The sequence below is a fragment of the Arachis hypogaea genome, chromosome 14 (genome assembly GCF_003086295.3).
Source record: "Arachis hypogaea cultivar Tifrunner chromosome 14, arahy.Tifrunner.gnm2.J5K5, whole genome shotgun sequence".
Lineage (NCBI taxonomy): Eukaryota > Viridiplantae > Streptophyta > Magnoliopsida > Fabales > Fabaceae > Arachis > Arachis hypogaea.
The window spans coordinates 86,477,639-86,503,705 of record NC_092049.1 but is presented as its reverse complement, the minus strand read 5'-3'; the positions used below and the strand labels follow the sequence as shown (position 1 = coordinate 86,503,705).

At 40.4% G+C, this 26,067-nt stretch overlaps 2 protein-coding genes and 1 non-coding gene across 3 annotated transcripts; 1 reads left to right on the top strand and 2 right to left on the bottom strand.

The window, feature by feature from the left end:
• Window positions 1–348: 348 nt before the first annotated feature.
• Window positions 349–840, bottom strand: LOC112742719 (uncharacterized). The gene has a single exon (XM_025791952.1). The coding sequence runs from the start codon at window positions 838–840 to the stop codon at window positions 349–351; it is 492 nt and encodes a 163-aa protein (XP_025647737.1).
• Window positions 841–9,370: 8,530 nt separating this feature from the next.
• LOC112746322 (small nucleolar RNA R71) lies at window positions 9,371–9,479 on the top strand. The gene has a single exon (XR_003174213.1). It is a non-coding gene; the product is annotated as a small nucleolar RNA R71 (small nucleolar RNA).
• Window positions 9,480–13,850: 4,371 nt separating this feature from the next.
• Window positions 13,851–16,572, bottom strand: LOC140178620 (uncharacterized). Its single transcript, XM_072215821.1, has 3 exons — window positions 15,654–16,572; window positions 15,133–15,456; window positions 13,851–14,773 (listed from the first exon to the last, which is right to left on the bottom strand). Exons 1-3 carry the CDS (start codon window positions 16,570–16,572, stop codon window positions 13,851–13,853), a joined length of 2,166 nt encoding a protein of 721 aa, XP_072071922.1.
• Between the last annotated feature and the right edge of the window lie 9,495 nt (window positions 16,573–26,067).

The window sequence follows — 26,067 nt, the reverse complement described above, 5'->3', positions numbered from 1 at the left end:
TCGCTGGTTGTCTCCTTTATTTCTTGTGCTCCTTCCATTTTTGCAAGCTTCCCTTCCATCTTCTAAGCCATTCTTGCCCTGTAAAGTCTGAAAACACTGAACATACGGATCACGGTATCGAATGGTATAAAGGGAAATTAAAATACACAAATTAAAGGCTTAGAAAGCAAGTTTTCAATCATAAAGCATAATTAGGAAGGAATTGTAAAATCATGAAAATAGTATGAATAAGTGAGTAAAGAGTTGATAAAAACCACTCAAATTAGCACAAGATAAACCACAAAATAGTGGTTTATCGCTCCCACCTAGCACTTTTGTTTAACATCCTTAAGTTGGACGGTCATTAGCTCAATTCTCTTTGCTATTAGGTGCATCTTCCAAAAGGAACACCGCAATCTCCTTGTTACTTTTCATCTTTTCACCATGATACAACTTTAGACGATGCCCATTCAGCTTGAAAACATCGAAGCTTGAAGAATGGCGCACATGATAGACCCCATACGGCTCCGCCTTTTCTACTCTATAATGTCCTTCCCATCTTGACCTTAGCATTCTGGGTATCAACCTCAATCTTGAATTGTAGAGGAGGACTAGTTCATCGGCTCTAAATTCTCTTCCTCTTATGTTCTTATCATGCACGGCTTTCATCCTGTCCTTGTAGAGTCTAGAGTTCTCATAGGCTTCTAACCTCAAACATTCCAATTCTACTAGTTGTAGCTTTTTCTCAATTTCGGCCCCTCCCAAACTTGAATTGCACTCCTTGATGGCCCAATATGCTTTGTGCTCTATCTCCACCGGTAGATGGCAAGCTTTGCCATAGACCAACCGAAAGGGGCTCATGCCAATTGGCGTTTTGTAAGCTGTTCGGTAGGCCCTTAGTGCCTCGGTGAGCTTCGCACTCCAATCCTTTCGATGAGGCTTCACAATCCTTTCCAATATGTGTTTAATCTCCCAATTGGAAACCTCAGCTTCGCCGTTTGTTTAGGGATGGTAGGCCGTGACTACTTTATGCATGATGCCATATTTCTTCATTATCCCTTCCATTCTCATGTTGCAAAAATGTGAGCCTTGGTCGCTCACGCTTGCTCGTGGCAACCCAAAGCGACAAATTATATTATTCCTCACAAAAGAAATTACCACATTAGCATCGTCCGTCTGGGTAGGTATCGCTTCCACCCATTTGGACACATAATCAACGGCTAGCAAAATGTAGAGAAAACCATTAGAGTTTGGGAATGGCCCCATGAAGTCGATACCCCACACATCAAAGATCTCACAAAATAGCATGGTTTATTGGGGTATTTCATTCTTCTTGGAGATATTACCAAATCTAAGACATTGAGAACAAGATTTACAAAAGAGAGAAGGGTCCTTGAAAAGAGTTGGCCACCAAAATCCACAATCTAGGATCTTCCTTGCCGTCCTTTGAGGTCCATAATGGCCACCTCCCTCAGATGAGTGGCAAGCTTCCAAGATTGATTGGAATTCGGCTTGTGGAATGCACCTCTGAATTACTTGATCTGCACCACATCTCCAAATGTGTAGGTCATCCCATACATAGTATTTGGATTCGCTTTTTAGCTTATCCTTTTGATGCTTGGAGAGATTAGGAGGAAAGGTGCAAGACACCAAGTAATTGGCAATTGATGCGTACGAAGGTATGACTTCTGAGATTGCTTTCAAGCCCTCAAAGGGAAAAGAATCATTAATAGGAGTGGCATCGCCTTTGGTGTGCTCAAGGCGACTAAAGTGATCCACCACTAGGTTTTGCGAATCACTCCTATCTTTAATTTCTAAATCAAATTCTTGCAATAACAAAACTCATCTAATCAAACTTCGCTTGGATTCCTTCTTAGCTAACAAATATTTCAACGCCGCATGATCCGAGTACACTACCACCTTGGAACCATGTAGATAAGCTCAGAATTTATCCAAAGTGAAAACAATAGCCAATAGCTCTTTTTCGGTGGTAGTGTAATTGGATTGGGCTCCATCCAATGTTTTTGATGCATAGAAAATGACATAAGGATTCTTACCCTCGTGCTGTGCTAGCGCGGCTCCCACGGCATAGTTTTAAGCATCGCACATTATTTCAAATGGCCAACTCTAGTCGGGCCCTCTCACTAAGGGAGCTTGGGTCAATGCAACTTTGAGTGTGTTAAAAGCCTCCATGCATTCTTTGCTTAGATCAAATTCAACATCCTCTTGCAACAATCAAGATAGAGGTAGTGCTACTTTACTAAAGTCCTTAATAAATCGCCGGTAAAAACCTGCATGACCAAGGAACGCACGGACTTCCCTCTCGGAGGAGGGGTAAGGCAAACTAGATATAACATTGATTTTTACCAGATCTACAGAAATACCATTGTTAGAGACAATGTGTCTTAAAATAATACCTTGTCTAACCATAAAATGACACTTCTAAAAATTTAAGACAAGATTTGATTTAGTACACCTCTCTAACACTTTTGCAAGGTTGTCCAAGCAAAGATCAAAAGAGTCCCCATAGACACAAAAATCGTCCATGAACACCTCCATGCAATGCTCTAGAAGATCCGTAAATATGCTCATCATACACCTTTGGAAAGTTACCGGTGCGTTGCATTGGCAATATGGCATACGCTTGTAGGCATAAGTTCCAAAGAGGCATGTAAATGTTGTTTTTTCTTGATCCTCTAAAGCAATATGGATTTAAAAATACCCCGAATAGCCATCTAAGAAACAGTAATGAGATTTATCAGAGAATCGATCAAGCATTTGATCGATAAATGGTAGCGGAAAGTGATCCTTCCTATTGGCCTGTTCAAACGCCGGTAGTCAATACATACCCTCCATGAGTTTTGCACCCTTGTATCTATAAGCTCCCCGCTCTCATTCTTGATTGTGGTCACCCTAGACATCTTTGGAACAACTTGGACGGGACTCACCCATTCACTATCCGAAATGGGGTAAATGATGCTGGTGTGGGAAATCGTGATTCACACTTTTCACAACTCCGCACAACTAACCAGCAAGTGCACTGGGTCGTCCAAGTAATACCTTACTTGAGTAAGGGTCAATCCCACAGATATTGTCGGCTTGAAGCAAGCTATGGTCATCCTATAAATCTTAGTCAGGCGGATTCAAATGGTTATGAGGTTTTGATAATTAAATGATAATTAAAACATAAAATAAAATAAAGTTACTAATGTAGTTTATTGGTGGGAATTTCAGATAAGCGTCTGGAGATGCTTTGTTGCTTCTGAACCTCTGTTTTCCGATTGCCTACTTCCTATCATGCGTGCTCCCTTCCATGGCAAGCCGTATGATCCTCTCGAATGAAAAATACCAGGTACGATCTCTGTACGGCTAATCAACTGTCGGATTTCTCGTCTCAGATGAAAAATACCATGTTCAGCTACCGTACAGCTAATTATCTGTCGGTTCCCGCTAGCGTCGAAATAGGATCTCTCTATCCTTTTGCACACTGTCACTACGCCCAACATTCGCAGGTTTGAAGCTCGTCACAGTCATCCCTTCCCAGATCCTACTCGGAATATCACAGACAAGGTCTAGACTTTCCGGATCTCAGGAATGCTGCCAATGATTCTAGCCTATACCACAAAGATACTAATCTCACGGACTTGGTCCGTGTATTAGATATCCAAGAGAATATACTCCGACTGTCATCCAATGACTACGTTGAACATCATGTAGACCGCTTGTGGTTGTCAGGCACGCGGATCTTGGCTAAGCGAGTAACGAAGATAGTGGGTGATTGTCATGGGTCACCCCTTCATTCTGAATTAACTGAATTAAGTACAAGAGTATATCTTGGAGAAGAAGTAGGCGTGAAATGAAAGAAAAACAATAGTGCTTGCATTAATTCATGAAGAACAGCAGAGCTCCACACCTTAATCTATGGGGTGCAGAAACTCCACCGTAGAAAATACATAAGTGAACAAGGTCTAGGCATGGCCGTGAGGGCAGCGTCCAAACGTGAAAAGATAGGTCTATGGTAGCATCCAAAGTCTCAAATACAATAGTAAAAAGTGCTATTTATACTAAACTAGTTACTAGGGTTTATAGAAATTAAGTAACTAAGTGTAGATAGTGCAGAAATCCACTTCTGGGGCCCACTCGGTGTGTGCTTGGGCTGAGCATTGAAGCTTTCAGGTGCATAGGCCATCCTTGGAGTTAAACGCCAGCTTGTGTGCCAGTTTGAGCGCTTTACGCCGGTTTTGGTGTCATTTATGGCGTTTTATGCTAGAAATCTCTAGTGGGCGTTTGAACGCCAGTTTGGGCTATCAAATCTTGGGCAAAGTATGGACTATTATATATTGCTGGAAAGCTCAAGATGTCTAATTTCCAATGCAATTAAGAGCGCGCCAATTGGGTTTTTGTAGCTATAGAAAATTCATTTCGAGTGCAGGAGGATCAGTATCCAACAGCATCTGCAGTCCTTTTTCAGCCTCTGAATCAGATTTTTGCTCAGGTCCCTCAATTTTAGCCAGAAAATACCTGAAATTACAAAAAAATACACAAACTCATGTAAAGTCCATAAATGTGATTTTTGCATAAAAACTAATAAAAATATAATAAAAAGTAACTAAAACATACTAAAAACTATATAAAAACAATGCAAAAAAGGGTATAAAATATCCGCTCATCACAACACCAAACTTAAATTGTTGCTTGTCCCCAAGCAACCAAAAACAAAATAGGATAAAAAGAAGAGAAAATACAATAAATTTCTAAAATATCAATGAAGATTAGTTTTAATTAGATGAGCGAAACTAGTAGCTTTTTGCTTCTGAACAGTTTTGGCATCTTACTTTATCCTTTGAAGTTCAGAATGATTGGCATCCATAGGAACTTAGAATTCAAATAGTGTTATTAATTCTCCTAGTTTAGTATGTTGATTCTTGAACACAGCTACTTTATGAGTCTTGGTTGTGGCCCTAAGCATTTTGTTTTTCAGTATTACCACCGGATACATAAATGCCACAGACACATAACTGGGTGAACCTTTTCAGATTGTGACTCAGCTTTGCTAGAGTCCCCAGTTAGAGGTGCCCAAAGCTCTTAAGCACACTCTTTTTTCTTTGGACCACGACTTTAACCGCTCAGTCTCAAGCTTTTCACTTGACACCTTCACACCACAAGCACATGGTTAGGGACAGCTTGGTTTAGCCGCTTAGGCCAGGATTTTATTCCTTTGGGCCCTCCTATCCTTTAATGCTCCAAACCTTGGATCCTTTTTACCCTTGCCTTTTAGTTTAAAGGGTTATTGGCTTTTTGCTCTTGCCTTTTGGTTTAAAGAGCTATTTGCTTTTTCTGCTTGCTTTTTCTTTTTCTTTTTTTTTTTCTTTTTTGCCATTTTTTTCGCAAGCTTTGCTTTTCACTGCTTTTTCTTGCTTCAAGAATCAATTTTATGATTTTTCAGATTATCAATAACATTTCTCCTTTTTCATTATTCTTTCAAGAGCCAACAATTTTAACATTCATAAACTTCACTATAAAAAATATGCACTGTTCAGGCATTCATTCAGAAAACAAAAAGTATTGCCATCACATCAAAATAATTAAGCTAACTTCAAGATAATTTTTGAAATTATGCATTTCTTGTTCTTTTGCAGATAAAAACATTTTTCATTTAAGAAAGGTGAGGGATTCATGGAATCATTCATATCTTTAAGATATAGACACTAGACACTAATGATCATGTAATAAAGACACAAACATAGATAAAACATAAAGCATAAAAATCAAAAAATAGAAAAATAAGAACAAGGAAATTAAAGAATGGGTCCACCTTAGTGACGGCAGCTAGTTCTTCCTCTTGAAGATCCTATGGAGTGCTTGAGCTCCTCTAGGTCTCTTCCTTGCCTTTGTTGCTCCTCTCTCATGGCCTTTTGGTCCTCTCTGATTTCATGGAGGATAATGGAGTGCTCTTGGTGCTCCATTCTTAGTTGCTCCATGTTAGAACTCAAATCTCCTAAAAAAGTGTTGAGTTGCTCCCAATAGTTGTGTGGAGGAAAATGCATCCCTTGAGACATTCCAGGGATTTCTTGATGAAGAATTTCCTCATGCTCTTGTTGAGGTCCATGAGTGGGCTCTCTTGTTTGCTCCATCCTTTTCTTAGTGATGGGCTTGTCCCCTTCAATGAGGATGTCTTCTTCTATGACAACTCCGGCTGAATTGCACAAATAACAAATGAGATGAGGAAAGGCTAACCTTGCCAAAGTGGAGGGCTTGTTAGCTACTTTGTATAGTTTTAGAGATATGATCTCATGAACTTCTACTTCCTCTCCAATCATGATACTATGGATCATGATAGCCCGGTCTACAGTAACTTCAGACCGGTTGCTAGTGGGAATGATAGAGCATTGGATGAACTCTAACCATCCTCTAGCCACAGGTTTGAGGTTAGGCCTTCTCAATTGAATCGGCTTGCCTCTTGAGTCTCTCTTCCATTGAGTTCCTTCCACACAGATGTCCATGAGAACTTGGTCCAACCTTTGATCAAAGTTGACTCTTCTAGTGAAAGGATGAGAATCTCCTCTCATTATTGGCAAGTTGAATACCAACCTTATAGTTTCTGGACTGAAATCCAAGTATTCACTCTTTTTTAGCATGAAGGGGACCTCGGGGATCACCTTTTTCTTGGCCACAACTTCATAGAAGTGGCCTTCATGGACTTTTGAGATGAATTTCTCCATCTCCCATGACTCGGAGGTGGAAGCAATTGCCTTCCCTTTCCTCTTTCTAAAGGTTTCTCCAGCCTCAAGTGCCATTAATGGTTATGAAAAAACAAAAAGCCGAGCTTTTTTCCACACCAAACTTAAAAAGTTTGCTCGTCCTCGAGCAAAAGAAGAAAGAAATGAGGAGAAGAAGAAGAAATGTATGAGATGGAGGGGAGGAGTGGATTCGGCCAAGGGGGTTTAAGTGTGTAAGATGTGTGAAATTGAAGGTGGTAAGGATAGGTATTTATAGGGTAAGAGAGAGAGAGGGAATTCATGTATGAGGGGTTGGGTTTGGGAGGGAAATGGTTTGAATTTGAATGGTGAGGTAGGTGGGGTTTTATGATGGATGGATGTGAGTGGTGAAGGGATTATGGGGAAGAGGGTAGGATTTAATAGGTGAATGGTGTTTAGGGAAGAGGTGGTGATTGGATTGGTCAAGGGTGTTTGGGGAAGAGTGTTATGGAAATGTGTGAAGAGGGGAAAGAGAGAGGTGGGGTAGGTGGGGATCCTATGGGGTCCACAGATCCTGAGGTGTCACGGAATTTTGGTCCCTGCACCATTCTGGCATTTAAACGCTCATTGTGTGCCAATTCTGGCGTTTAACGCCAGGCTGATGCCCCTTTCTGGCATTTAATGCCAGCCATACACCCTTTTCTGGCATTAAACGCCAGTCTATCTGCCTAATATGGCATTTAACACCAGCCTTCAGCCAAACACCCTTTTCTGGTGTTTAACACCGAGAATGCTGCCAAACTAGGCGTTAAACGCCCATTCTGCTATTCTTACTGGCATTTAAACGCCAGTAAGCCTGTCCTCCAAGGTGTGCTATTTTTGATGCTGTTTTTGATTCCACTTTAATTCTGAAGTTGTTTTTGTGACTCCACATGATCATCTACCTAAAGAAAACATAAAATAACAGTGGAAAAAAAATAAATCTAATTAAATAAAATTGGGTTGCCTCCCAAAAAGCACTTCTTTAATGTCAATAGCTTGATAGTGAGCTCTTAGAGAGCTTCACAGAGACTCAGAGTTTAATGGTGGCCTCCCAACACCAAACTTAGAAGTTGAGTGTGGGGGCTCTGTTTGACTCTGTATTGAGAGAAGCTTTTTATGCTTCCTCTCCATAGTTACAGAAGAAGATCCTTGAGCTTTAAACACAAGGTAGTCCTCATTCAATTGAAGGACTAACTCTCCTCTGTCCACATCAATCACAGCTTTTGCTGTGGCTAGGAAAGGTCTTCCAAGGATAATGGATTCATCTTCATCCTTCCCAGAGTCTAGGATTATGAAATCAGCAGGGATGTACAGGCCTTCAACCTTCACTAAGACATCCTCTACAAGTCCATAAGCCTGTTTCCTTGATTTGTCTGCTAATTCTAGTGAGAATCTTGCAGCTTGTACCTCAAAGATCCCTAGTTTCTCCATTACAGAGAGTGGCATGAGATTTATTCCTGACCCGAGGTCACACAGAGCCTTCTCAAAGGTCATGGTGCCTATGGTACAAGGTATTAAGAACTTCCCGGGATCCGGTTTCTTCTGAGGTAACTTCAGTTGAGCTCAAGTATTCAGTTCATTGGTGAGCAATAGAGGTTCATCCTCCCAATTCTCTTTACCAAATAGCTTGGCATTTAGCTTCATGATTGCTCCTAGATACAGAGCTACTTGCTCTTCAATAATGTGTTCATCCTCTTCAGAGGAAGAATACTCATCAGAGCTCATGAATGACAACAGTAAGTTCAGTGGAATATCTATGATCTCTGTGTGAGCCTCAGATTCCTTTGGTTCCTCATTAGGGAACTCCTTAGTGGCCAGTGGATGTCCATTGAGGTCTTCTTCACTGGAAATCACTGCCTTTCCCTCCTCTACAGGTTCGGCCATGTTGGACGTATTGATGGCCTTGCACTCTCTTTTTGGATTCTCTTCTGTATTACTTGGGAGAGTACTTGGAGGGAGTTCAGTAACTCTTTTACTCAGCTGAACTACTTGTGCCTCCAAATTTCTAATTGATGACCTTGTTTTAGTCATGAAACTGTGAGTGGTCTTACTTAGATCAGAGATTATGGTTGCTAAGTCAGAGAGGCTCTGCTTAGAATTCTCTGTCTGTTGCTGAGAAGATGATGGAAAAGGTTTGCTATTGCCAAACTTATTTCTCCCACCATTATTATTATTGAAGCCTTGTTGAGGCTTCTGTTGATCCTCCCATGAGAGATTAGGATGATTCCTCCATGAAGGATTATAAGTGTTTCCATAGGATTCTCCCATGTAATTCACTTCTTCCATTCCAGTATTCTCAGGGTCATAAGCTTCTCCTTCAAAGGACGCTTCTTTAGCACTACCGAATGCAGCTTGCATTCCATTCAGAATATGAGAAATCATATTGACTTGCTGAGTCAATATTTTATTCTGAGCCAATATTTCATTCAGAGTATCAATCTCAAGAACTCCTTTCTTCTGAGTCATCCCATTATTCATAGGATTTCTTTCAGAAGTATACATGAACTTGTTATTTGCAACCATTTCAATGAGTTCCTGGGCTTCTTCAGGTGTCTTCTTCAGATGAAGAGATCCACCAGCAGAGTGGTCCAATGACATCTTGGACAATTCAGACAAACCATCATAGAATATACATAAGATGCTCCATTCTGAAATCATGTCAGAAGGACACCTTCTAATCAATTGCTTGTATCTTTCCCAAGCTTCATAGAGGGATTCACCTTCCTTCTGTCTGAAGGTTTGGACTTCCACTCTAAGCTTACTCAACTTTTGAGGTGGAAAGAATTTGGCCAAGAAAGCATTGACTAACTTTTCGCAAGAGTTCAGGCTTTCTTTAGGTTGTGAGTCCAACCATATCCTAGCTCTGTCTCTTACAGCAAAAGGGAAAAGCATAAGTCTGTAGACCTCGGGATTAACCCCATTGGTCTTAACAGTGTCACAGATTTGCAAGAATTCAGCTAAGAACTAATGAGGATCTTCCAATGGAAGTCCATGAAACTTGCAATTCTGCTGCATTAGAGAAACTAATTGAGGCTTAAGCTCAAAGTTGTTTGCTCCAATTGCAGGAATTGAGATGTTTCTTCCATAGAAGTCAGAAGATGGTGCAGTAAAGTCACCAAGCATCTTCGTTGCATCTCCACCATTGTTGTTATTTTCGGCTGCCATGTCCTCTTCTTTTTCGAAAATTTCTGTTAGGTCCTCTCCAGAGTGTTGTGCTTTAGCTTCTCTTAGCTTCCTCTTCAGAGTCCTTTCAGGTTCAGGATCAGCTTCAACAAGAATATCTTTATCCTTTTTCCTGCTCATATGAAAAAGAAGAGAACAGAAAAGAAGAGGAATCCTCTATGTCACAGTATAGAGATTCCTTTATGTGAGTATAAGAATAGAAGAATGAGGTAGAGTGAGGATAAGAAAAATTCGAACACAGAGAGAGGGAGGGGGTTCGAATTTTAAGAAGAAGAGAAGTGTTAGTAATTAAATAAAATAAATAGAAAGAGCAGAAAGGGAAAGAAAAATATTTTTGTTTTTATTTTAATTATTGGTTAGAATCCAAAATTATTAAAAGAAATAAAATAAAATTTAAAACAATTAGTTAATTAAAAATATTTTTGAAAAAAGATGCTAATTATTTTCGAAAATTAGAGAGAGAAATAGTTAGGTAGTTTTGAAAAAGATAAGAAATAGTAAACCTTTAAAATCAAACAAAAAGTTAAGTAGTTAATTGAAAAAGATTTGAAAATAAACTTTGAAAAGATAAGAAGTTAGAAAAACATTTTGAAATTAAGATTTTGAAAAAGATATGATTTGAAATTTATTTTAAAAAAGATTGAAAAGGAAATTAAAAAGATTTGATTTTTGAAATTAAAGTTGATGACTTGACTAACAAGAAACTAAAAGACATGATTCTAGAATTTAAAGATTGAACCTTTCTTAACAAGAAAGTAACAAACTTGAAATTTTTGAATCAAAGCATTTAATATTAGTAAAGATTTCGAAAATTATGAAATAAAATTAAGAAAAAGATTTTGAAAAGCAATTTTAAAATTTTCGAAAATATTAAGAAGAAAAATGAAAAAGATTTGATTTTTGAAAAAGATTTGAAAAGATAAAGTTTTTAAATTGAAATTTTGACTTGACTACTAAGAAACAACTAAATTTTAAATTTTTTTGACCAAGTCAACTCAAAACATTCGAAATTTATGAGAAGAATAAGGGAAAAATATTTTTTTTTTTGAATTTTTTAATGAGGAGAGAGAAAAACAACAAAATGACACATGACATAAAAATTTAAGATCAAAACAAATAAAGCATGCAAGAACACTTTGAATGTCAAGATGAAGACCAAGAACACTTTGAATGTCAAGATAAACACCAAGAACATATTTTAAAAAATTTTCAAGGAAAGAAACACATGCAAAGAAAATCATCAAGAACAACTTGAAGATTAAGAAAGAACACAATGCATGAGTTTTCGAAAATTTAAGAAAAATTAAAACATGCAATTGACACCAAACTTAAAATTTGACACTAGACTCAAACAAGAATCACAAAATTTTTGGTTTTTATGTTTTTATTAATTTTTTTATATTTTTGTATATTTTTCGAAAATTATTTTGGAAAGGGAAATACAGAATTCAAAATTTTTAATAAGAATTCAAGGATTCATGTAATGTTAGTCTAAAGCTCCAGTCCAAAAAAGTTAGACATGACCGATAGCCGGCCAAGCTTTAGCATAGAGTTATAAATGAGAATCCCAAAGCTGATGCAATGTTGTTCTAAAGCTTCGGTCCAACAGAGTAAGACATGGCCAGATGGCCAGCTAAGCTTTGGCACAACAACTACATACAACAATCCAATGAATATGATAAGTTAAAGCTTCGGTCCAAAAGATTAGACATGGCTTAATAGCCAGCCAAGCTTTAACATACCATCATGAAGCTCGAAGATGGAATTCATTCTTAAAAATTTTGATGAATTTTTTGAAAATTAAATAAAAATTGTTTTTTGAATGATTTTTTGAAGATAAAAAATAAAAAACTTAAACATAAAATAAAATTACCCAATCTAAGCAACAAGATGAACTGTCAGTTGTTCAAACTCGAACAATCCCCAGCAACGACGCCAAAAACATGGTGTGGAAAATCGTGATTCACACTTTTCACAACTCCGCACAACTAACCAGCAAGTGCACTGGGTCGTCCAAGTAATACCTTACGTGAGTAAGGGTCGATCCCACGGAGATTGTCGGCTTGAAGCAAGCTATCGTCATCCTATAAATCTTAGTCAGGCGGATTCAAATGGTTATGAGGTTTTGATAATTAAAAGATAATTAAAACATAAAATAAGATAAAGTTACTTATGTAATTCATTGGTGGGAATTTCAGATAAGCGTCTGGAAATGCTTTGTTGCTTCTAAACCTCTGTTTTCCTATTGCCTTCTTCCTATCATGTGTGCTCCCTTCCATGGCAAGCTGTATGATCCTCTCAGATTAAAAATACCAACTACGATCTCTGTACGGCTAATCAACTGTCAGATTTCTCATCTCGGATGAAAAATAACATGTACAGCTACTGCACGGCTAATCATCTGTCGGTTCCTACTAGCGTCGGAATAGGATCTCTCTATCCTTTTGCACACTGTCACTGCGCCCAACATTCGCAGGTTTGAAGCTTGTCACAGTCATCCCTTCGCAGATCCTACTCGAAATACCACAGACAATGTTTAGACTTTCCGGATCTCAGGAATGCTGCCAATGGTTCTAGCCTATACCACGAAGATACTAATCTCACGGACTCGGTCCGTGTATTAGATATCCAAGAGAATATACTCCGGCTGTCGTCCAATGACTACGTTGAACATCATGTAGACCGCTTGTGGTTGTCAGGCACGCGGATCTTGGCTAAGCGAGTAACGAAGATAGTGGGTGATTGTCACGGGTCACCCCTTCATTCTGACTTAACTGAATTAAGTACAAGAGTATATCTTGGAGAAGAAGTAGGCGTGAATTGAAATAAAAACAATAGTACTTGCATTAATTCATGAAGAACAACAGAGCTCCACACCTTAATCTATGGGGTGTAGAAACTTCACCGTAGAAAATACATAAGTGAACAAGGTCTAGGCATGGCCGTGAGGCCAGCCTCCAAACGTGAAAAGATAGGTCTATGGTAGCATCCAAAGTCTCAAATACAATAGTAAAAAGTGTTATTTATACTAAACTAGTTACTATGGTTTACAGAAATTAAGTAACTAAGTGCAGATAGTGCAGAAATCTACTTCCGGGATCCACTCGGTATGTGATTGGGCTGAACATTGAAGCTTTCACGTGCATAGGCCATCCTTGGAGTTAAATGCCAGCTTGGGTGCCAGTTTGGGTGTTTTACGCCAGTTTTGGTGCCATTTCTGGCGTTTTACGCCAGAAATCTCTGGTGGGCGTTTGAACGCCAGTTTGGGTCATCAAATCTCGAGAAAAGCATAGCTCATTAAATATTGCTGGAAAGCCCAAGATGTCTACTTTCTAACGCCATTGAGAGCACGCCAATTGGATTTTTGTAGCTCCATAAAATCCATTTCAAGTGCAGGAGGGTCAGAATCCAATAACATCTGTAGTCCTTTTTCAGCCTCTGAATCAGATTTTTGCTTAGGTCCCTCAATTTCAGCCAGAAAATACCTGAAATTACAGAAAAATACACAAACTCATAGTAAAGTCCAGAAATGTGATTTTTGCATAAAAACTAATAAAAATATAATAAAAAGTTACTAAAACATACTAAAACTATATAAAAACAATGCCAAAAAGGGTATAAAATATCCGCTCATCAGATGTCTGCCTCTAATAACCGGGTTACCTCCTTCTTTACAACCTCTAGAATGGTAGGATTCAAACACCTTTGAGGTTGCTGAATGGGTCTAGCTCCTTCTTCTAAGAAGATTCGGTGCTCGCACACTTAGGGGCTTTTGCCCACTATGTCTGCCAAGCTCCATCCTATAGCTCTTTTGTTCCTCCTCAAAACATTAAGCAACTTCTCTTCTTATGGAAGAGTGAGCTCTCTTGCAACAATTACTGGGAACTTGTGAGCTTCATCAAGATAGGCATATTTTAGATGGGGCAGTAGTGGTTTCAACTCTACATGTTACTCTTGACTTGGCATTTGAACTTCCCATGGGGGCTCTTCACATTCGTGGGGGCTCCCCACACTTGATTCTTCAATCTTCTCATCAATATTTGCACAATGCACTTCGGCCACAAGATTGTCAATTACGTCACACCAGAATATGGAATGATTCTCCGGTGGGTGTCTCATGGCTTCATCAAGACTAAAGCTAACAATTCTTCCGTCGATTTCAAAAGAATAAGTTCCCAAATAGACATCCAATTTGAACCTAGAGGTCCTCAAGAATGGCCTTCTAAGTAGGATAGATGATGTCCTTTCGGATTCACTAGATGGCATCTCAAGGATATGAAAATCAATCGAAAATAACAAACCTTTTGTGTTTACCAACACATCTTCCGCAATACCCATCACAGTTATTATGCTCTTGTCCACCAAGACAAACCTAGCCGCCGACCCCTTCAACGGTGGTAGCTTCAATATATGATAAACGGAAAGAGGCATAATGCTAATGCATGCACCAAGATCGCACATACAATCAATGAATTGAACTCCATCTATGGTACAAGAGACTAAGCAAGGGCCAGGATCACCACACTTTTCCGGTATTGCTCCCATTAAAGTCGAAATAGAACTCCCCAATAGAATAGTTTCTAACTCATGGATTTTATCTTTGTTTATACACAAATTCTTAAGAAACTTTGCATATTTAGGCACTTGGTGGATAGAATCAAAGAGAGGGATAATTACCTCAACTTTTTTAAACATCTCCACCATTTTGGGGTCAAGCTCTACACGCTTCTTAGTCTTTCTTGCCAATTTAGAAAATGGAATTGGTTGAGCAACTTCCTCCAAGACTTGCTCATCTCTAGAGACTTCACTCCTTGGTTGAGGGACTTCATCTTCAACTACCTCATGTGCTTCATCCTCCTCTTCAATTTCTTCTATCTCAACCACATCCTCATCTTAAGTGACTATCATTGGGCTAGGTGCCTTTGGACTCTTCTCATGTAGTTGAGTTCTGGACCTCAAGGTGATGGCATTGATTCCACCCTTGGGGTTGGGTAGAGGTTGAGAGGGTATGGCACTAGAACTTGAAGCTTGAGAAGTGGAGGTAGAAGGTGGTTCCATTCAAGCAATGAGAGCTTGGAGGGTAGAAGAAAGTCCGGTAAGGCTTGAGGTAAGTGTATTTTGGATTTCTTTTTGTCCTTGGAGTATGGACCAGAGCGTCTCATCTTAATTGGAGGAAGGGGAAGGATAGGTGATTTGAGGTGCTTGTGATTGGTTGGGTTGAGGTAGTTGCCTATGATGAGGCGGTTGGTAGGTTTGGTAGTTTCTTCCTTGGTTTGGATGTTGATGTGGAGGGTTTTGTGAGTATCGATTTTGTGAATTGTTGGTGTTCCATCTTTGGTTTCCTCTATTGTCCCTACCTCATTGTTGATAATTGTCCCACCAACCTTGGTTGGGATTATCTCTCCAACCTTGATTATAGTTGTTACTCCCTTGATTGTAATAGCCTCCTTGTTGGGGATACCCTTGGTTGAAATTGCCGCCTTGTGAATAGTATCCTTGATTAGGGCGGTCATAGAAATTATGGGTAACCGCCAAGGTGTTATCTTCTTGGAGACTTGAACATTCAACCGTGTAGTGGGAGTAGCAAGAACAAATACCGCATATTCTTTGGGGGGACGAATTGTTGACTTTGTTGTTGATGAGGTGGTGGAGGTTGTTGTTGATGGAATGGAGGTGGTTGTTGATTTATTTGGAGTTGCTTTAGAATGCTTGTCATCTCGCACAAGGTTTTGGTAAGGGTGGCGGTCTCACCACTAGAAGAAACTTCATTAATGGTTCTAGGGTGATTGCTCCTTTGTTTAGCATGAAAGGTAGACTCGGCCAAATCGGAGATCAATTGCCATGCTTTCTCCGCCGTTCTATATTTTGTCAAGGAACCATTGCTTGAAGCATCTAGGAGGATCTTGTCTTGTGGTTTCATTCCTTGACAAAAACAGCTAATCAAAACTAGAGTGTCAATCATATGGTTCGGACATGAGTCAAGAAGCTTTCGGAACTGCTCCCAATACTCGTAGAGAGTTTCCAATTCACATTGGACAATGCATGAAATTTCCTTCCGCAACTTATCGGTCACCGCCGCGGGAAAGAATTTGTCTAAGAATTCTCTTCTAAGCAAGTCCCAATCACCGACAATCTCACTTGGTAAAGAGTAGAACCACTCCTTAGCTCTCCCTTCAAGAGAGAAAGGAAAAGCATACAACCAAACCGCAACTTCACTAGAGCCTTCCCGCCTAGTAGTGGAGCATACACCTTGTAAGTCCCTAAGGTGTCTTATAGGATCTTGAGCGGGGAGTCCTTGGTACTTGGGAAGAAGATTGATCAAGGCGGTTTTAAGCTCAAAATTTGCATTCAAGTCCGGATGACGAATGTGATTAGGTTGAAGAACAAAATCCAGAGCACCGGCTTCCTTGAGAGTGATTTGCCTTGGAGCAGCCATAGTGTCTGTACCTAGATCAAGAGAAGAGTTATTAGTAGTATCTATGGAAGAGTAAACAATGCCTCCTTCAAATGACGATTCGGAATCAACTTCAGATATGGTGGGTGAATTGGCAAAAACCTTTTCACCACCTCCAAAGGCTAACTGTCTCCAAGCTTGTCTAATGTGAAGCAAAGTTTTTTCTATTTCAGGATCAAATGTAGCTAAGCTTGGATCTGGTAAGGAACGCGTCATTCAAGGAAAGAAATAGTGAGCTCATGACAATAAAGTGAACTAAAAAAAGAGTAATCCTAACTAACACACATAATCAAGCAAAATGCAAGTATGTACATATCCACATATTTACACTAACCAATAACATGGCACTCATGTGCAACTCCCCGGCAATGGCACCATTTTGATGAGTGATTTTATGCCGGTGTAGAATTTATCAATAAAATTCAATCGTGAGTATAGTCTAAACCGACACGCAGTTCCACATCAAACAAAGAAATTGTGTCACCACAATCTAAATTCAATAACCGAGAGTATTAGTCTCGAGTTGTTCTCCCTAGGAGTGCTCCAAGATGCACATTATTGGTTAGAAGTTGTTCATACCCTGGGTCGAGCTGTCCGACCCGGGATGATTAACGACAAAGCGACCGACCTCTTCAGGTCAAACCATTCGGCCTCTTCTCAAAGAGCTCGGCCAAATCACCAGGAAAGCCCAAAAAAGGGCCCAAATGGAGGAACACGATCCAAATCCAAAGGCAGCCCAAGCCTACAAAGAGAAGGGCGGTTCCCTTGAATGATAAGCTGACCTCACCCAAAGATAAAGATAAGATAAAATAAATAACTTATCTTATCTAAAAAGGTCACTCCATGCCATTATAAATACACTGGAACACCCAGATATAACTCATACTCTGATTCTACTAAAAACCTGCTTAATACCTTGCTAACTTAAGCATCGGAGTCCCTTGCAGGTACCACCACCGTCTGGTGACAAAGGATCAGCAGCATTGTCAGTCCAACAAGTCGGACGCACCAGTTCTGGCTGTCATCCACCAGCCGGACACGTCAACTCCGACCAGCACAGAAGATCTCGTCCGAGATCGACCTACAGTTTCAGGTAACCCTCGGAATAGAAGTTGTATTGGTGTTTTGGAGTTTAATGCAAGAAAGGAACAAGCTAATAGTGTGAATGAAAATCAAGCTATATAAAAGCCTTGGCTAGGGATAAAAAGAAGCCCAAAAGATACCCCAGAATCTAACGGGGACAAAAACTCACCAAACCCGAGAGCTCTAGAGACACTTCAAGATCGTTTAAAACAACTTGAAAAAGAAGCCCAACATCAGCGAGAATCTGGGAAGGATCTACAAAGGGAGATAAGGCGACACCGGGAATTAGAAGATAAACTTCTAAAACTCGAAGCCGATCTTAAAGCCAAAGCTACTCGATCCACCCATGAGGATAGCTCTCGCAAGGACCAAGATCCGTTCACTAGGGAGATCATGAAGACCAAAATCCCTAAGGACTTTAAACTCCCGGATATGACTTTATACCACGGAACGGCAGATCCCAGCCATCACCTCAGTAATTTCAGGAGTCGAATGTACCTCACTGATGCCTCGGACGCAGTCCACTGCAAAGCCTTCCCGACTACCTTAACCAAAACGGCGATTAAGTGGTTCGACAACCTGCCCCCCAGGTCTATCTCAAGCTTCGACGACTTGGCCAAAAAGTTTCTAGCCAGATTCTCTATCCAGAAAGACAAAACTAAGCACGCCCCAAGTTTATTAGGAATCAAAAAAGGAGATCGAAAAAGTCTCTGCAGCTACATGGAATGATTTAACAAGGCATGTCTAGACATAAAAAGTCTGTCCACAGAAGCGGCCATCATGGGCCTCATCAATGGCTTACAAGAAGGGCCTTTCAGCCACTCCATATCAAAAAAGCATCCTACGTCCCTGAATGAGGTGCAAGAATGGGCAGAGAAGTATATCAACATGGAGGAAAACTCTCGACTAGGAGAGACCTCAAAATCTGGATTCTCCTATTCCTCCCGAGATAAGGTCAAAGAATCCAAGAAAAAAGATCAACATGGGGAAAAGATCAAAAAATACCACAATTATACCCCCTCTTCGGGTATCCCTTGTGGATGTCTACAGGGAAGTATGCCATACTGAAAAGATACCTCCAGCCTGACCACTCAAAAGCAAAAAAGGAGGAGGAAACCGGGCTGAATATTGTGAATATTATCGAATCTATAGACATTCCACCAAAGAATGTTTCGACCTGAAAAATATCATAGAAAAACTGGTAAGAGAGAGAAAGCTAGATCGGTATTTGGCGAGCCGAGCAGATGATCCCAGAAAAAGAAGAAGGGATGAAGATGTCGGACGGGCTGAACGACCACCTCGTACGCCCGAGAGACATGTCCACATGATACACGGAGGATTTGCGGGAGGGGAGATCTCCAAATCATCTCGCAAAAGATATCTTAAAGAAGTATATCATGTCGAGGGAAGGCAGGAAACACCCAACATGCCGACGATTACTTTTACCAAGGAAGACGCATCCGGCATCATCTCAGGGCACGACGACCCTATGGTCATCACTATCATATTGGCAAACACAAATCTCCACCGCTCATTGATAGACCAAGGGAGCTCTGCCAACATCTTGTTCAAAACTGCCTTCGACAAGCTCGGCCTGGAAGAAAAGGAACTCAGAGCATATCCGAATAGCCTGTTCGGACTAGGAGACACCCCAGTTCAACCACTTGGATGCATCTCACTACACACAACCTTCGGAAAGGGAAACCAGTCAAGAACACTTAAGATAGACTACATCGTGGTCGACGTAAGTTCAGCCTACAATGCCTTAATAGGTCAGACAACATTAAATCAGCTCGGCGCAGTAGTCTCGACTCCACATCTATGCATGAAGTTCCCAACGGCAGAAGGGATAGCTACAATAAAAGCAGACCAGAGGACAGCACACCGCTGTTACAATGAAAGTCTAAACCTCAGAGGCAGAGGAGAAGAATTCCACACAATCAAGCTTGGTGGAGTTCAGAGGTGGGAAGAATTCCGCCCACAACCTGAAGGTGAAGTCGAGAAAGTCTAGATCGGAGACATCCCGGACAAAACAACCAATATTGGTACAATCCTAAAAGGAGATATAAAAGATTCACTCGTACAGTTCTTACGGGATAATGTCGACCTCTTTGCGTGGAAGGCTGCAGACATGCCCGGCATAGACCCCAAATTAATGTGCCACAAGCTGGCGGTCTACCCAGGATCCCGGCCAGTACAACAGGGACAGAAAAAGCTCGGACCAGAACGATCCTAAGCTGTGGAAGAGCAGGTACAAGCTCTACTGGAGGCAGGATTCATAAGAGAAGTCAAGTACCCACTATGGCTAGCTAACGTCATCTTGGTGAAAACATCAAATGGGAAGTGGCGAATGTGCACCGACTACACTGATCTCAACAAAGCCTGCCCAAAAGATCCTTAGCCACTCCCAAATATCGACGCTCTGGTAGATTCCTCCTCCGGATATAAATACCTCTCATTTATGGACGCATATTCGGGATACAATCAAATCCCCATGTATCCACCGACCAAGAAAAAACTTCTTTCTTAACCCCAAAAGCAAACTACTGCTACATCGTCATGCCCTTTGGTCTTAAAAACGCAGGAGCTACTTATCAGAGATTAATGAATAAGGTCTTTAAGGATCACATCGTAAAAATCATGGAGGTCTATGTGGACGACATGCTAATAAAGACATAAAGTGAAGAGACGTTATTGTCTGACCTAACCCAAGTATTCGACACTATAAGAAAACATGGCATGCGACTCAATCCTGCGAAATGCACCTTCACAGTAGAAGCTGGCAAATTCTTGGGTTTTATGCTCACACAAAGAGGAATCGAGGCAAATCCGGATAAATGCAGGGCCATACTCGACATGAAGAGCCCGACTTGTGTCAAAGAGGTACAACAACTCAATGGAACGTTGGCAGCCTTATCCAGGTTTCTAGCCGGATCGGTAATAAGATCTCTCCCCTTCTACGCCACTCTAAGGAAGGGAAAGAAGTTTGAATGGACAACGGAGTGCGAGCAAGCTTTCCATGATTTCAAAAGATTCCTAGGACAACCGCCTATCCTAACTCGGCCACGGGAGGGAGAACCACTCACATTGTACCTCGCGGTGGAAAGTCGGGCAGTAGCCTCAGCACTAGTTCGAGAAGACGACAGTGGGAAACAACCCGTATACTTCATCAGTAAAGCATTACAAGGATCCGAGCTGAACTACCAAAAGATAGAAAAATTTGCCTATGCTCTCATACTAACATCTCGACGACTTCGTCCATACTTCCAAGCTCACACTATTAGGGTTCGGACCAACCATCCCATAAAAGGGATTTTGCAGAAAACAGACCTAGCAGGCAGAATCTTGCAATGGGCAGTCGAGTTATCCGAATTCGACCTTCAATACGAAGCTCGGACAGCCATCAAATCACAATACCTGGCCGACTTCATTGTGGAATTCACAGACACCCCAGAAATCCCCATAGAATGGAAACTTTACGTGGACGGTTCCTCAAGTAAAACGGGAAGCGGCTCAGGTGTGATAATTGAAAGCGACCAAGGAACCCAAATCGAACTCTCCCTCAAATTCGAGTTCCCTGCCTCAAACAACCAAGCTGAATATGAGGCACTACTAGCTGGTTTAAAACTGGCTAGGGAGGTTAGAGCTCAAAAGCTTATCATTTTCAGCGACTCACAAGTGGTCACCTCGCAAATAGCAGGACGCTACCAAGCTAAAGACCCCACCATGAAAAAGAACCTGGACAAAACCAGGGAACAGATCGGACAACTCGGAGAATACGAAGTCCACCACATACCCCGAGAACAGAATGCCCGAGCTGATGCACTATCAAAACTAGCCAGCACCAAACCAGGGGGAACAATAGAAGCCTCATCCAAGAAATGCTACAAAACCCGTCAATCTCGGAAGAAGAGAAAGTCCTAACCATAACAGGTCAAGATCAAGGATGGATGACTCCCGTAATTAACTACCTTAAATCAGAAACACTCCCCACAGATGAAAAGGAGGCAAAGAGGTTAAAACGGGAAGCACAATACTACACTATCATAAACAATGCCCTATACAAAAAGGGGATCTCGATACCATTGTTAAAATGTGTGTCGACTTCCAACACGAAGGAAGTTTTAGAAGAAGTACACAGCGGCATCTGTGGCAATCACCTCGGAGCATAGGCACTTACCAAAAAGGTACTCCGGGCATGATTTTATTGGCCAACTCTACAAAAAGAAGCCACAGAATTTGTAAAGACATGTCCACCGTGTCAAAAACATGCCAACTTTCACATCGCTCCACCAGAGGAACTCATCAGCGTAACCTCACCTTGTCCATTCGCAAAGTGGGGACTCGACCTTCTCGGACCTTTTCCTCAGAGATCGGGACAAGTCAAATTCCTCATAGTAGGGGTAGACTATTTCACAAAATGGATCGAGGTAGAACCCTTAGCTAACGCCACGGCTCAAAGAAGTCAAAAATTCCTATATAGAAACATTGTCACAAGATTTGGGGTTTCATACTCCAACACCACAGACAATGGCACCCAATTCACAGATGCAGGGTTCCGAAAGTTAGTGGCCGATCTGAACATAAAACACCAATTCACTTCCGTAGAACAACCCCAGGCCAATGGACAAGATGAAGCTGCCAACAAAGTCATATTAGCTGGGCTAAAACGGAGGTTACAGGAGGCAAAGGGAGCTTGGGTCGACGAGCTCCCACAAGTCTTATGGGCATATCGAACAACCCCACACTCCACCACAAAGGAATCACCATTCCAACTAGCCTATGGAACGGAGGCAATGATCCCAGTGGAGGTCGAAGAAGGGTCGCCCAGAGTGATTCACTATAGTGAAGAAGCCAACTCCTAACTTCAAAGGGAAGAACTCAACCTACTTCTGAAAATCCGAGAAAGAGCTCGGATCAGGAAAGAGGCATTAAAAGGACGAATGGCTTCAAGATACAATCAAAAGGTAGTGCCATGAGGTTTTGCCAAAAACGACCTCATCCTAATCCGAAATGATATCGGAACAACTCGACCTAGAGAAGGAAAGCTGGTAGCAAACTGGAAAGGACCCTATCGAGTCATAGAAGGACTTGGAAAGCGCTACTACAGACTGTTCGAACTTAAAGGGAGAGAGCTTCCTAGGTCATGGCACGCCTACAACTTAAGAAGATACTATAGTTAAAGGTAATAAAATCTTAGGATAAAGTGCACTCTTTTTCCTGAAAAGGTTTTTTAATGAGGTGCCAAGCCAAGATTTACAAAGTTGCCCGACTTAAAGGGATAAACTCCCACGTGTATATATCTGCATTTTCTTTTGAATAAAGTTTTTTAGATTTTCTACAAAATTCTCAAGATGCATTAGTCTGAAACGCTAAAAAATTCATCGCCCGATTACAAAGCTACGAGATCGGCAGAAAGTGAAGATCAAATTCACTGTCTGACCATAATAAAAGACCAAAGAAGATGAAAACCAAATCCATCAAAAGGTCGACCAAACAGGGACCAAACTTAACTTCGACAGAAAATCGGCAAAGATGAAAAAGTGACAAAACAGAATAATGCAAGAAGTTATCGAAAGTGAACCATAGAAAGGACTTGACGAGGTCTTAATAAAATGGGTTGCTAAAAATAACTTAAAAAGACAGGCCGGCGTAAAGAAGTCGGACCAGTCGATCACAATAACTCAAGTTATAAAAAGTCAATCCTTGGAAAGAGGCCTGGCCAGCCCTAAAAAAGAGGATTACTAAAAATAACTTAGAAGGGACCGACGCAAGGAAGTCGGTCTCAAAATTAACAAGTTATAAAAAGTAATCTGATGAGCGGATAATTTATACGCTTTTTGGCATTATTTTTAGTATGTTTTTAGTATATTTTAATTAGTTTTTATTATATTTTTATTAGTTTTTAAATAAAAATCACATTTCTGGACTTTGCTATGAGTTTGTGTGTTTTTTTGTGATTTCAGGTATTTTCTGCCTGAAATTGACGGACCTGAGCAAAAATCTGATTCAGAGGCTGAAAAAGGACTGCAGATGCTGTTGGATACTGACCTCCTTGCACTCGAAGTAAATTTTCTGGAGCTACAGAAGTCCAATTGGCTTGCTCTCAATTGCGTTGGAAAGTAGACATCCTGGGCTTTCCAGCAATATATAATAGTCTATACTTTGTCCGAGATTTGATGGCCCAAATCAGCATTCAATGTCAGCATAGAAATTCTGGCGTCAAAACGCCAGAACTGGCATAAAAGCTGGAGTTAAACGCCCAAACTGGCACAAAAGCTGGTGTTTAACTCAAAGAAAAGTCTCTACACGTGGAAACTTCAATACTAAGCACAAGCACACACCAAGTGGGCCCGGAAGTGGATTCTGCATCATTTACTTATTTCTGTAAACCCTAGGCTACTAGTTTCTATAAATAGGACCTTTTACTATTGTATTTTCATCTTTGAATCATACTTTTCATCTTAGAACTTGTATGTTCACGCTTTGGAAGGCTGGCCATTCAGCCATGCCTAGACCTTTTGTTCTTATGTATTTTCAACGGTAGAGTTTCTACACACCATAGATTAAAGTGTTGAGCTCTGCTGTTCTTCATGAATTAATGCAAAGGACTACTATTTTTCTATTCAATTCACGCCTACTTCTTCTCTAAGATATACACTCGTTCTTCAACATGATGAATGTGATGATCCGTGACATTCATCATCATTCTCACCTATGAACGCGTGCCTGACAACCACTTCCGTTCTACATGCAATCAAGCTTGAATGTATATCTCTTGGGTTTCTAATCTAAGATTAGAACCTTCGTGGTATAGGCTAGAATTATTGGCAGCCATTCCTGAGATCCGGAAAGTCTAAACCTTGTCTATGGTATTCCGAGTAGGATCTGGGAAGGGATGACTGTGACGAGCTTCAAACTCGCGACTGTTGGGCGTGTGACAGACGCAAAAGGATCAATGGATCCTATTCCAACATGATCGAGAACCGACAGATGATTAGCCGTGCGGTGATAGCGCATTTGGACCATTTTCACTGAGAGGACGGAAAGTAGCCATTGACAACGGTGATGCCCAACATACAGCTTGCCATGGAAAGGAGTATGAATGATTGGATGAAGGCAATAGGAAAGCAGAAGTTTAGGAGGAACAAAGCATCTCCATACGCTTATCTGAAATTCTCACCAATGAATTACATAAGTATCTCTATCCTATTTTATGTTTTATTCATATTTTAATTATCAATTCTCCATAACCATTTGAATCCGCCTGACTGAGATTTACAAGATGACCATAGCTTGCTTCAAGCCGACAGTTTCCGTGGGATCGACCCTTACTCACGTAAGATTTATTACTTGGACGACCCAGTGCACTTGCTGGTTAGTTGTGCGGAGTTGTGATAAAGAGTTGAGATTATAATTGTGCGTACCAAGTTGTTGGCGCCATTGATGATCACAATTTCGTGCACCAAGTTTTTGGCGCCGTTGCCGGGGATTGTTCGAGTTTTCACAACTGACGGTTCATCTTGTTGCTTAGATTAGGTAATTTTATTTTATCTTTAAGCTTTTTACTTTTTATTTTCGAAAAAATTTTATAAAAAAAATACAAAAAATTTTCTATTTTGTTCTTCAGAGTTTTTAAGAATGAATTCTAGAGTTTCATGATGATTTGTTGAAGTCTGGCTGGCTGTGAAGCCATGTCTAATCGTTTGGACCGAGGTTTCAACTTATCATCACAAGAGCTTGTTGATTTCTATCAATCTTGCTATTGAAAGTAATGATCTGCTAAAGTTTAGCTGGCCATTGGCCATGTCTAGGGTTTTGGACCGAAGTTTTCACTGAAAGCTTGGCTGGCTAGTAAGCCATGTCTAATTCCTGGACCAGAGTTTTAGACTAACATTACAATGATTCCTGGAATTCTCATTAAAAATTTTGAATCCCTTTATTTTCCTTTCCATATAATTTTCGAAAAATCACAAAAAAATTATTAGTTTTATAAAATCAAAAATATTTTATGTATCTTAGTATCAATTTTTAAGTTTGGTGTCAATTGCATGTCTATATTCTTCTAATTTTTGAAAATTACATGCAATATGTTCTTCATTGATCTTGAAGTTGTTCTTGATGATTTCCTTGCTTTGATCTTTAAATTCTCTTGTATTGTGTCTTTTGTTGTTTCTCATATGCATTCTCAATTTGTTAGTGTTTCTAATATGAAAATTTCTAAGTTTGGTGTCTTGCATGCATTGTTTATTTGATCTTAGTTGCATTCTTTTTATTATTGTTTCTCATCATTAAACATTCAAAAAAAAAAAATTTAAAATTGTGTCTTTTCAAGTCAATAACACAGAGAATTGAAGATTTAGAACATTCAGCAGAGGAATTACACAGAAAAAGCTGGGCGTTCAAAACACCCAGTGAAGAAGGAAAACTGGCGTTTAAACGCCAGCCAGGGTACCTGGCTGGGTGTTAAACGCCCAAAAAGGTAGCATTTTGGGCGTTAAACGCCAGAATGGATGCCATTCTGGGCGTTTAACACCAGGAGGACACTAGAGGGAAGATTTTGTTTTTAATTCAAATTTTTTCAAATCTTCATAATTTTTCAAAATCAAATATTTTTCAAATCATATC